This window comes from Medicago truncatula, chromosome 7 (genome assembly GCF_003473485.1).
Source record: "Medicago truncatula cultivar Jemalong A17 chromosome 7, MtrunA17r5.0-ANR, whole genome shotgun sequence".
Taxonomy (NCBI): domain Eukaryota; kingdom Viridiplantae; phylum Streptophyta; class Magnoliopsida; order Fabales; family Fabaceae; genus Medicago; species Medicago truncatula.
This window is the reverse complement of record NC_053048.1, coordinates 50,862,948-50,876,698: the sequence shown is the minus strand read 5'-3', so window position 1 is coordinate 50,876,698 and position 13,751 is coordinate 50,862,948. Positions and strand designations below refer to the sequence as shown.

At 34.0% G+C, this 13,751-nt stretch overlaps 1 protein-coding gene across 1 annotated transcript; it reads left to right on the top strand.

Annotated features, from left to right (window-relative positions):
• Window positions 1-3,191: 3,191 nt before the first annotated feature.
• Window positions 3,192-9,275, top strand: LOC25499572 (NPL4-like protein 1). Its single transcript, XM_013594868.3, has 2 exons — window positions 3,192-4,416; window positions 8,728-9,275. Exons 1-2 carry the CDS (start codon window positions 3,427-3,429, stop codon window positions 8,980-8,982), a joined length of 1,245 nt encoding a protein of 414 aa, XP_013450322.1. The 5' UTR covers window positions 3,192-3,426; the 3' UTR covers window positions 8,983-9,275.
• The last annotated feature ends 4,476 nt before the right edge of the window (window positions 9,276-13,751 follow it).

The following is a 13,751-nucleotide window of genomic DNA, read 5'->3' as shown; positions in this document are numbered from 1 at the left end:
TAACCTCGGAGTTTAATTAACAAATGTTTCGTTTTTCTGAATTTAATTTAGTTTTAATTTTTATTACTTTGCCGCCAAATTGTTTTGGGTTGTGAAGTTGTATGTCAATAAGTTGCAAATGCGCTTTGTGAGATTCTTAAGTATTCAAATTCAAGTAAAATAAAGGTTGTGTTTTATGATTTCAGTTTCCTCATTTACCTCATTCATTTAGAACCATTTAATTTGTGTTCTCTATGAATATTCAGAGTGGTTACTACTCTTAGACTTTTATCTCGGATCCTCGTATGCAGTGGCGGAGCCAGAAAAAAATATCAGGGTGGGCCACTAAAATTAACTATTGAAAAATTGTTTAAAGTCTCACAAATTAGACCTATAATTGAATTATTTAAATTTTTCGGGTGGACCACTACACCAATTTGCAGAAATTTGGATCAACCGAAACCTAAAACCGACGTAAAATTGTATAAAATCTCACAAAATAGACCTATAATTGAATTATTTAAATTTTCGGATGGACCACTACACCACTTTGCAGGAATTTGGATCAACCAAAACATAAAACCGATACAAAATTGCATAAAATCTCGCAAATTCGACCTATAATCGTTGATTTTTTAATTTTTCCAGGTGGGCCGTGGCCCACCCTAGCCCATGAAGGGCTCCGCCACTGCTCGTATGAGCAGGGTTTAAATCATGTTAAAGTTGATAGAACACTTTGTTACTTTCTCAAACTAGATTAGGGATTTTGAAGGATTGAGAGAATGAACGATAAGAAATCAATTTCTTTTTTATTGATTATGATCACTGATAGTTTTCATTGTGAATACTTGTTATTTATACAAGGTAATTTACAACTAACTTCAGAACTAACCCATTACTTGATTTACAAATAACCTAATTAATAAGCTAACTTGTTTCTTAACAAGCAAGTTACACAACTAACTACTCAACTAATTTTGAAATACAACACATAATACACCTCTTTAACAAGCAAATACCATTCCCAGTCTTCTTCTAAGTTCTTCAAACATGCTAATCTTCAATGGTTTTGTTGGTAAGTCTGCCACTTGCAATTCTGTCCTGCAAATTTTCAAGCTCAAGTTTCTCCTTAGTTCCTTGAGCCCTTAGATAATGGAACCTAGTTTCTATGTGCTTGCTCCTACCATGAGCTACTAGATGTTTTGCTAGATCAATTGTTGATTTACTGTCTAGCAACAATCTCATCTTCTCATCTTCCTTCAAGTTCAGATATTGCATCATCATGCTCAACCATTGAGCTTGACAAGCAGCCATTGAAGTTTCAATATACTCTGCCTCACAAGATGATAGAGCTACTAGTGCCTCATTCTTTTAACATCATGAGATTGATTCGTTCCTATGCATAAATACATATGCAACAATGCTGTTCCTTTGACCCCGTCACCACTTAGGCCTAATAGCTCAACAACATTTGACAATGACTATTATCCTGTCCTTCTACAAAACAAGGGTCTCTTCACATCAGACGCTGCTCTTCTAACAACCAAGCAGTCTAAAAACATTGTTAATGAATTGGTTTCACAAAACAAATTCTTCACTGAGTTTTCTCAGTCAATGAAGAGGATGGGAGCTATTGAGGTTCTCACTGGTTCGAATGGAGAAATTAGAAGGAAGTGTTCTGTTGTTAATTAATTAAATGATGGTTTAATTAACAATTGTTTATCTCACTTTTCTGGTTTTTTAATGTAGTTTCAATTTCTATTCTTTTGTCGTCAATTGTATTGAGTTGTGATGTTGTATGTCAATAAGTTGCATGTGCACTTTGTGAGATTCTTATAAGTGTTCAAATTTCAAGTAATAAATAAAGCTCTTGTTTTATGATGCAAATTTCCACTATTACCTCATTCATTTAGCACCACTTTGTGTGTATACTTCTGCAAGTTTCAGCATGCATGAAGTTTTTCTGTATCAGACTAAACTCTTATTACTTGATCTATGTTTTCGGTTTCCTAACTAACTTCCACCTCTTCACAAGTCCATGGTTTAAATCCACTAAAAAAAATCTACGAGTAGGGACGTTACAAAAATATGTTCCATATTTATATTTAGGACAAATTAATTATTGATGTAGATATATTTATCAATGATGGTTTAAAAAATGTATGATGTTGTTTAAATTTTAAAAATAGGTGAAAAAAATAATTAGAAATCGAATTAAGTAAAAATGAAACAAAAAACAACACAACTTTTACAAATGATTAATCACATTCAATTGTAAGTTTGTTTTTGTGTTACCATAAAATCATTATCAATCATTAAAAGAAAATTGAAATTATATTCAATTTGTATTTTCTTTGAATATAGTTTGGAATAAGGGTTCTCTACTGCTTCAAGGTTGTGGATTCAAGACATGCGATGCCAAAATTTGTTTGATATCGTGTTATGATTCCACTGTTTTCTATTGATGAGGTGTTTCTTGTTTGTCGTAAGGTGTGTCTAGATACTTTTGGGAGCATGCAGTTCATTGTAAGGAGTTTCCTGACTTATAAACATGACTTTATTAGGGTTGTCCTTTTTGATATATTCAAGCGGGCAGGAGTATTAGTGAAGGAGGCCCTGTGAGTTTCTTGGCTGACCCACTAGATAGAAGATCAACACTTAGGCCTGCAGATGTTATGGTGTACGGATGGGTAGGAGAAAAACATACATGCGTGGACTTGACGGGGGTTTCACCACTTGTGGGATTAGGGGTCGGGGCTTTTACAGTAGGACAGACAACATTAAAAGATGCGTCAATCAAAGTGGCTAGACATGAGAAAGCGTGTTTTGACAATCAACATGCGTTTATACAATTTGCTTTTGACATTTTTGGTTTCCTAACACCAGAGGTTGTTGACCTTCTACATAGAGTTCAAAGGGTCATGCACAACAATGTCATGACTCCTAGGTCCATGAATGTTATGTTTACGAGAATTGATTTTGCTATCCAAAAATATACTACAGTTTTTAATTCTAAAAGATCCGTGTGGCGCACGGGTCGGCATTCTAGTAATTTGAAAAAGCATCTAATTTTTATAATCTTAAATAGGACGCTCAAGAAAATTTGAGGGTGGGAAAAGAAACACCTCTAGAGCTATATAAGGCCTGTAGGCCTTAATTGAGCCCATGATCATTAGACGGTTTTTCTGTGCTTCAGATTGAACTCTACACAGTATCAGTATCAGTATCGCGTAATCGTAATAACTTAACTTTCCCTTTTCTTTTCAGTTTTCTCCCTCGACGCGCGGTGAAGTAAGCAAGTTCTTTTCGTTCTCTGCATCTTTTCCACTCCACCAAGCAATCCATAATCGATTATTCTCAACTCTTCTATATTCCATTCATAAAAACCCCAATTCTTTCTTCATCATTCTCAATCATCATCCACACAAAATAACCAAAACATAAACCATGATGCTCAGAATTCGAAGCCGAGATGGTCTAGAACGAGTAACACTCGATAATCCAAACAACAAAACCGTCTCAGACCTCAAAACAATCATCGAAAAACAACTACGTATCCCCACACACAACCAAACCCTATCCACCAATCAAAACCTTCTCCTCGCTAAATCCCTTCAAGATCTTCTCCTATTCACCGACATGTCAAACCCTAACACTCCCTTAACAGCTTTAAACCTCTCTCACGGTTCAATCATCTTTTTAGCTTACGAAGGTGAACGTACTGTTCAAGGTCCCGCTGCTTTCTCACCCGCCGGTTCATTCGGTAAGAAAATGACTATGGATGATCTCATCGCGAAACAGATGCGTGTTTCGCGACAAGAGAATCCACATTGTGAATTGGTTTCATTTGATCGCGATTGTGCAAATGCTTTTCAGCATTATGTCAATGAGAATCTTGCTTTTGCTGTGAAAAGGGGTGGGTTTATGTATGGTACTGTTACTGAAGAAGGAAAGGTTGAGGTGAATTTTATATATGAACCTCCGCAACAAGGTTTGGAGGATAATTTATTGTTTTTTAGGGATCCTGAGGAAGAGAAATGTGTTGAAGCCATTGCGGCTGGATTAGGGATGAAGAGGGTTGGGTTTATTTTTACTCAAAGTGTGAGTCAGGATAAAAAGGATTATACTTTATCTTATAGGGAAGTGCTGCAAGCTGCTGAGTATCATGCTGAGAGTGGTTTGAAGGAATGGGTTACCGCGGTTGTGAAGCTCGAGGTGAATGAGGAAATGGGTGGTGCTGATGTTCATTTTGAAGCTTTTCAGATGAGTGATGTTTGTATTAGGTTGTTTAAGGAAGGGTGGTTTGATACTGAGGTTAAGGAGGATCATGATCCTAAGTTGTCCATCATGAAGAAGGATGTTGTTGTTGGTGTGAAGGATACTAAAGAGGTTGATAATGATTTTTTCTTGGTTGTTGTTAAAATCTCTGATCATCAGGTATTTCTTATGTCCATTGTTTTCCTCATTTGTTTACTTCATGCTATTGTTTCTGTTATTGTCTTTGTGATTCTCTTTTACTATCTTTTTGCTATGGTAGATAAATTTTGTGGCTTGCTTTATTCTGAGATGCACAAAAATCCTATTTGGATAAACAACATAATTAAATTCTTATATCATAATAAACGCTCATGTATAAGCTATTTTTAAACAAAAGATAAAATAATGTTAGTTAAACTATTGCCATATAAGGTATAAACTATTTGTGTATGAAAATAAGATGAAAATATCTTATGGACACGTCATGTTGTTTTCATAAGCTCTCCCAAATAGTGTCGCAAATGCTTATGTTAGTAGATAAGTTCAAATAAGCCAATTCAAACAGACCTAAAATGCATAATTCCGCTAGAACTTGACTCTTGTTTTTGTGTTGGATCAGCTCTAAAAGAATAGTTTGTCTTGATTATGAGTGAATGGTTAGGGAATCATTATTCATGTTTGTGTGCTTAACTTTTAATGTATAAGATGAGCGACAAAATATGAGGGGAACCATATATTGGAGGAGTGAAAGGTTAGGGAATAATTCTCCATGTTTGTAGGTTTAACTTAAAACATAGAAGATGAGCGAGAAAATGCGAGGGGAACTTGGTTTTAAATTACAGATCTGATTGTCGATGTAGAAAACTGTAGGTATTAGATATGAGTATGCGTACTGAGGACATACCTTATTTAATGACGGGCTTGGCCCACAAATACTTAATATGGAAATAAGTGCTCGACTGTATCCGTTGCTTGTAAAATTTCTAACAATAGGCAAAATCACATATATTTGGGTTAGTTAATGATGGGTTTGGCCCCATAGTAGTCAATCCCGGATAGTGGCGCGTAGAGGCCGACCCCAAAAGTGGGATAGTGGGAGAGCATATAGTGGGATATGGTCGCTATTTGATCACTTTTTTTTTTCTTTACAAATTTCATAAATAATACTATAAAGTATAAACAAACACGTATTAAATATAACACTCAAATCTCATGAAACATTCATAAATCAAAACACTCACATCCACAATTCTTAATCAAAACATTATGTTCAAATCCAAATACAAACAAAAGACAAATATAAGGACAGAGAGAGAAGCAAATGGCGGAGAAATAAAAAAATAAAAAAAATAAAAAAAAAGAGAGAAAAGACAATAAAAGGAAGAAAGAAAGAAAAAAAACAGAACAAAAGAACCAGAACCATTAATGAAAAGACAGAGGAACAAAGAAAAAAAAAGAGAAGAGGAATTGAAAACAAAAAAGAAACAAGGAACCGAGGAACTAAAAAGAGAACAAAGAACAGAGGAAGATAGATGGATGGTAGCAGATCGTGTAGAAGGAAGTGAAACCCAGATCGTGTTTTCACTTAAGCTCGTGTGTTTTGTGGCGTGATAAGAGAGAGTTGAGAAAATGTTTGGGTTTATAAAAAAAATCCCAAAATGCCCTCAAAATGGTTTTAAAGTTAGGGTCAATTTGGGATTTTCCTGCTAAAATCCAATAGCGGATCAGAATCCGCTACGACGCTCACTGTAGCGGTTTCTTGCTGCTAAGCTACGCTATAGCGCGCACTATTAACGGCCCACAAATACTTAATGTGGGAATATTGCTCGTTGAAGCTGCAGCTCGAGTATTGTCTTCGCAAAAAAGCTATTAATGACTCAGTTGGTTTGGCCCAAAATGAACTTCAATTATAGGTTTGCCCCGTAAATTTAAATGTAATAAAATTACAAAGATTATATTTGAAAAAAAAAATTACAAAGATAATGGAATTTGAACTCAAGTATCAAAGATTATATAAATGTCATAAACCAACCAATTTATTTTAAAAAAAATACCGTAGTTTCAAAAATATATTGATTTAGTTGTACCTTAGTTTCAAAAATACTGTAGCACGTACTGGGTACCATACCCATACCTTTGCAACATATGATACAGCTATGGAGACCTCAAGAACCTTTTTGCGGACTAGAATTTAAAACCGCGATTCAATCCCCTGTTTTTGAACCATTCCAAATTGAGTAGTGAGTGAATTGCTTTTGTTTTATTTCAAACTTCTTGCTTCCCGCTTTCCCCCTCATAAACCATCTAAACATGGGTAGGACAGTCTTTTTCATTTCATCCCATCCCATCCTTTTCACACCATTCTCTCTAAATTTTCCACAAACAGCTCAATCGACTGTGTTTTATGAAATCACTTGATAGGTTTGACTGCAACAAGTTAAACAAGGTCTGAGCATGACTGAATGAAGCAAACTTCTACGTTTTGGAACTGAAAAATGTATGCATTCAATAACCACAGTGATCATCACTAGGTTTTTTATATGTAAAATTGGATCAGACATCATCTGTCTTTTATATTGGCTCAACTCAAACACACATGTCAAATTCATTCACCCACAAATAATGAGGCAAGTAGGTTTACATTTAGTCCCTTATCATGCCTAGTTGTGAGGTGCATGCCTTCTTTTGACTTTTAATTGACGAGTATAAACTTAATGATTTTGTCTAAAAAACTTTATGATAAGGATTCTTAAAGAAGAATAAATGGATTGCACGTAATTTGTTGATATCATGTAGTAAAGGAAGATGGTACCCGTATTGCTCATCAAATGATATTTGGTTTTAGTGGATGATATTTTTCGTAATCCATATCAGTTCAACGTAAGAAACTGTTCATTTTTCATTCATGCTAAAGAGTGTAATTGAATCTTTCAAACCTCTTAACATTTTGGGAAATCTGGAAATGTTTTCAAATATATCATTTTTCCTGCAACCTGGTTTATTTCCCGAAGAGGATTTGTGTTGAGGTAGATAGTTGGACCAAGGAATTTGCTGCCTATTGTTATTTAATATATCTTCCTATGAATGTAAAAAGAATTTAAATGTTTAAAATATATGGGGATGATTAGATAACAAGTGAATTTGATTATCTCAAACTTGGGAATTGATACTTCTCATGAAAGGATGAAATGGATTACTAATATGCTTGGTATGCTATTCATTCTACAGTTAATTTAGAAGCTTTTTCGTTAATGTTTGTTAAATGGGTGCAATAGTTTTAGCATGTGGAAATCTCGTACTATAATATTGGTTTTGGTTTGCCCTGTTTGTGTGTGTATGTTTTCTGGACACTTCTAGATTTTCTATTTTAGTTAGGGCAGCCTGGTGCACAGCTCCCGCATACACGCAGGGTTGTATTGTACATAGCCTTACCCTGTTTTTTACAGAAGAGGTTTTTTCAGGACTTGAACCCGTGACTCACATGACAACAACTTTACCGTTGCACCAAGGCTCCCCCTCAGATTTTCTATTTTAGTTATTGTTGAAAAATACTGTTTTGTTATTTTGTCTAAGTTTAGTGGGATATCAACACCAACATTAATTCCTTTTAGATTGTTTAATCTTCCAAGATCCGTTTATCATAGTGGTGACTCTAATGTTTTGAACTGAGCCTGCTAATTGCTATTGTGAAGGCTCTCGTTAGAAAATAGTTGTCCTACTTGGTAGTTTGAGTTTAGGTACCAAGAGTCCCTCTCTTTGAATTGGATTAGCCAAATTTATTTACAAAATGATTTGTAAATTACTGACTGTATATCTCTTCTTTTTTTAATGAAGTAAGAAATGTCAAAAGAAGTGTATAAATCTCTGGAGTTTTATGATCCAACTTTTTTTCTGTATATGTTTAGTGTAACCTTAAAATCATTATTTTCTACCATATTCCAATACCATGAAGAAAAAAAATTATTTGGAGGACTGTCTGGAGTCAAATAGAACAAATGTCTTCTGTAGAAAGATACTATTTCTATGGATGAAAATTTTGCGATTTGGGTTTTGGAGGGCAAGACATATTTCTGCATTTTTAAATTAAGCAAATTGTAAAATGTTTCTAAATCGAATTAAAAGAGGGATTTAAATAGTATATGATTATTTATCATGCCATTCCTTAATTTTTTAAAATTTTCAAATATACATCAAGATATAGACTAAGCTCTCAAAAACCCAATCGCAAGCATACCCTTGAGGTTTGCTAACATGACAAAAGTTATTTTGATGATTTATTTGTTGGTTTGATGAGTTATAGTGATGATTTATTTGTTGGTTTGATGTCATGATGTGATTGGTCGATACTGATATGATATGAGATATTATTTGAAGCCTCCTCCGCTTGTCGTGTCAATGTCATCCATGCCTAAGCTACAAATTCTATCTGTTGGTCTTTGTAAATTATACAAGTATTGTGAAACTTATGAGTGTGTTGTTACCAAATTGCAGGGTCCTCTTTCGTCAACATTTCCCGTTGAGAACCGGAATACTCAAGTGACTGCGATGGCACTGAAGAATCATCTTGAACGGACTAAAAATCTTCCATTTGTGAAGCGAATTTCAGATTTTCATCTTCTTCTTGTATTAGCGAGGGTTTTGGATGTGTCTGCTGATGTTCCTGCATTGACCGAATGTGTGCAGACACAGAGTGCTGTACCTGAAGGTTACCAGATCCTTATTGAGTCCATGGCTAGCGCTGCTTGATGCTGTGTCTAGGTGCTCGGGGCTCATACAGGACCATAGCAAATGAATCATGCACTATATGTAGGGGAAGATCCAGTGTACCATGAGGTGTGCAGAAATTGCACTGGTATCCTTATAATTTTGCATTCCGACCACCCTGAATTTTATATGTTGCACCGTAGACTCAAATATTTGCATCTAAACCCAAAGTATTTCATTTACTTTTTCGCATTCTGACCAAAGTCCCGTCAACTTTATGTTTATGTATATTGTCTTAATATATTTATTATAGTAATTATTATTCTATTTGATTATCATAAAAGCTAAAATGAAAATGCAAAATGCAAGGCATCAAACTCAAGAGTCAAAAGAACGGTGCTATATAGTATATGGTGCGAAGCTTTGTTCGCACAAAATGCACGACTGCATGTTTTCATGCTTTTTTGTACAATTTACTTGCTTGTTTTAATTATTTTAAAATGAAATATGCTGCTCCATAGTAACCAACATAACTAAATACCCAATTTTATTTTATTTTTTTAATATTAAAACAGCAATATTGATAACTGAATTGTACTGTGTGGGGCTTATGCATCTTCTGTTATATAGCATCACTGATTAGCATAACTATAAAAAAATACAGCAGACTTTAAAAACAAAAAAAAATAGAAATAAAAATAAATTAAAACTTAAAATAGAGATGAAAAATTAAAAAAGTAATTCAACCAATATTAAAATAACAGTTGTGAGATAGCAAGGTCTAGTTCAATAAGGAACATGAGGTTGTGTGTGAATTATTCTTGTTGTTCATTTTTTGTCTTCATTTTTTACAAAAGTTATGAATATATACTTTTCCTTTTCACAAATTTTAAACCTCCATCAGAGCATGGCAACAAAACTCGTGTCATATTCTTGGTAGTTGACATAGTCAATGGTGTTCGAGTCGTTGTTCCTCTCTCTCTCTCTCTCTCTCTAACCACGACTGATAGCCATTGGATTGAGAGATTCCATATCTTGTGATGCACCTATAACACCAAATATTGTTTCCTTCCTTCTCCCTCTCTCGTACTTGTCTAAAACGGTGACGAGAACTTGCCATATATCAACATCTCTCATGTGCAACCAGAGTGAGTGAGGGCCCCATTTCTCCTCCATTACGTTTACGGTTTAAGAAATATGTAAAAATTCCTTCTTACACAGAGTCAAAAACCACCTAAAAATAGATAATTATAAATTAGGAGAATAGAAATCATCATATGCTTGAAATTCGAAGCAATAGTGAATGAACCAGCGAACCACCAACACATTGAACTCAACCAAAATTTTCAGAAAATTTAATCTAACAAAAAAAAAACATAATAACCAAAAAGAAAAACCATAGCATATCCAAATCATGTTTTATTTGATTCAAGTATTGTACAATCCTGGAGATTGACAATGTTAGATAAAATGGGGCTTTATACATTTGAAGATTAAACCATGACTCACAACAGCGTCAATTTTTTTAAACCAAATTATTGTAATTTTTTTCCTTCTAATTTTCTTAGTTACAAGTATCTGCATGGAGAACGAGAAAGTGAATGAATGAAAATGTTAGATTGATGATTTGCCTATACTAAGGTTTGAAATGGTTGGGTTGCTGGAAGGAGATGCCCGAGATGAAAATAGGGAAAAGAGGGAGAGAGAAGAATTCATCTGGTAGTATGGCTACAACATGAAACGATAAAGTAAATTGTTTCATCTAATGGTTTTTAATGATGGTACAGTTATATTTTGATTGAGAAACTTAATTACACTCTCATCCTAGAATCCACTTTATTTGAGCATATAACGAACATAAATTTTACTACAGCCTAGTGGTAAAGTCCCACCATCAATTCATGGGTTTTGACTTGTGAAAAACACTAGCACAAATTTAAACGAATGATCAATATTCTTTTTTTTTTTAAATCTAACTAGTTAAACTGAATTTCTAAAAAGTAAAGTAAACGCCACCATCTCCCATAACTTTTTCAAGGCTTTTTGTTTCTTCATCTCTCTCTTCTTCGTATGCATTATTCTTCCCTTCTATCAGTGATGCTATATAACACGAAATGCATAACCATGAAAACTACGACACAGTACAATTCAGTTATCAATATTGTTGTTTTAATATTTAAAAAAAAAACATAAAATTGGGTATTTGGCGGAAAACACGGTAGGGATGGTGTTATTCTTGTTATTCGTGGATTTGCTTTCGTAGTATAAGGCATTTCCCAATATGGTATCCTCTGTAGCACAATTTTACCGAAAATAATCATAAGATATAACATTATAAAACAAGGGACAATTGAAGAAACAATAACCAAAGTAAAAACCTAAAGTCAAAGCAATAAAAAACAATTATAATTTAGTCGTTAATATATCTACTACTAATATAATATATTAAAGCCAATGACCACCAACATTCCTTAAACATGTAATCTTTCTAATTTTGTTGGTTTAATGGTCAACACAGCTATATTATTGTCAGTTATAATTAAATGCGAAATTTATGCATTAAAAATCGATAATAATTTTTCGTTTTCTGTTGTTGGTTTACGATCATTGTAGATTCGTTTCTTTAGTCACATGATGGATTTTCCCTTTTCCTCTCTGACGGTCAAGCTTCAGCTCTCGTTCCCATCATACCGTCGCAAGGTTGTCGGCGTTCTTCAAGGCCTGACAAGGGGCCAAATTGTTGCGCTGTTCCAAATCTTTCTAGACAATAGTCAAGCTGGCTCAAGTGTGGGCGTTGAACTGTTTGGTGCTCAAATTTATCTTCTGATATATCCTCAATCTGGATTTGTAATTGGTTAAAAGCTCGGTTCTTTGACGGTGGTGGTTTACTGTCATCACTATCATATCTGGTCGATTCTTAACGTCTGATTCCAGACTGTTGCGCTCGAAAGGGCTGAAATGCTTTTGTTGTTGTGGCAGGAAGCTGATGTGGTACATGGATCGAATTCCGTTTTGATGGTCGGTCCATTCACCAACTTTTTAACCTAGTTGAAACTCTCAACCGATAATCTTAATTTTTTTTGCAACTTAGTGTCGCGCTCTGTACGTAGCTTTGTTAGGTTGCGCTCATGAAAAATGTTTGTTTGTTTGGATTGATTAGTAAGTCGCATAACATTATAGTAATTATATAAAAAAAAAACAATTACATTAGTCATATTGTTCATGAAGAGTGTTTGTTTGTTATGATTAATTAGCAAGTCGTATAACATTACAATAATTATATATAAAACAATTACATTCGTCATATTGTTTTTTTTTTTTTGACAAAAACATTAGTAATATTGTTAAATGTTTAAAGATATTAATTTTTTTTTTGACAAAAATAAATGATATTCATTCATTCAAATTGATAGAGTATATCGATACAATACAAATCCAAATTCGCTAAAAACAAAAAGGATGAATATGTGAATAAACTCACATCTGCAACGTTGACGACGTCAAAGTCATTGTCATTGATCGGATCTACACTTGCTCAAATCTAATCTTTCAACCTGAATCAAATAAACACAACACTAAGATGGAAAATAAAAAACACACCGCACAAAGATGGGAAATCAAAATAAACAGAGTCGTTCAGAGACGACGAAATCACCAAAACAAACGAAGGAAAACAGAAAATATGTGAAATCACTTATTCAATTAGGATAAGAGGAAAAACAATTCGGAGGGGTGACAGCTAGGGTTTGAGAATGAGAGAAGAGAGAGAGGAAGAAAGGGAAGGATTTAAATAAAAATTATTAATGTAATGTTTTCATTCAATATTTTTTCCTTTTACATGCAACAATCTGTTAAGGTGGCGTTTAGCCTGGGAAAGGGGAGTTTTTCCCACCATGGGAAAGTTCCCTTTTTTCAGGACAGGTGGCAGTTGGCAACCAGAAGAAAAAAAAAATTGAAAATATATTTTTAATATTTTTTTCTTCTTCAACGCAGATCTGTCTGTTGTTCCACCTTTTTCTCCAGATCTGGAATCATAAACCAATCTTTGTTTTCAATCTGAAAAGTATATCTGGATGCCCTATCCAATTCTTAGGCTCAATTTTGTTCTTGTTCTTCTACTGTGCCGTCTATGATTATCTAATAGATCTTAATCAGATTTTCATCAGCCACACCGAGTCTGTGACGATAACGTGCATATTGCGAAGGAGCTGACCACTTCGGTGTCTGTTCACGACGACAACATCACGTTTACCGACGGCGATGAGCCAGAGACACCGAACGAATCCATTTTTCTCTCCAATCTTTTAACTTTCCGTTTTTTGTTGACAGAAAAAATGGTGAAAATCAGTTCTTTTTGACCATGATGAAGAAGGATATCACCTAACAAAACCCCAATTATACTCCTATTTATTTGGATAATTTTTTACATTAAGATACCAAATTTATATTTAAGTTATATTAAATTTCTCCATTACCTCACTAAATCTATATAACTAAAATCCTTCAATAGCTAAACACCATTCACGACACAAAAATTCTAGAATATTGAAGAAGATGAACTAAATTTCTCTCTCCTATAATTGTTTTTTTATTCAAATTAATCCCATGATTTATTACAAATAAAAACCAATAAATGAAACAAAATTGTTATTTAATCAATTGGTGGGGTCCTTCACAATACCAAATAAAAAGTTACAACTATTACGAGGTCAGAGATCCTAACCGTCCAAATAAAAAATTATTAAATCAATGGTTGTGATTTAACTTCCTCATGAAGGGAAAGAATTTCTTTTTCCCATGCTAAATCCCAC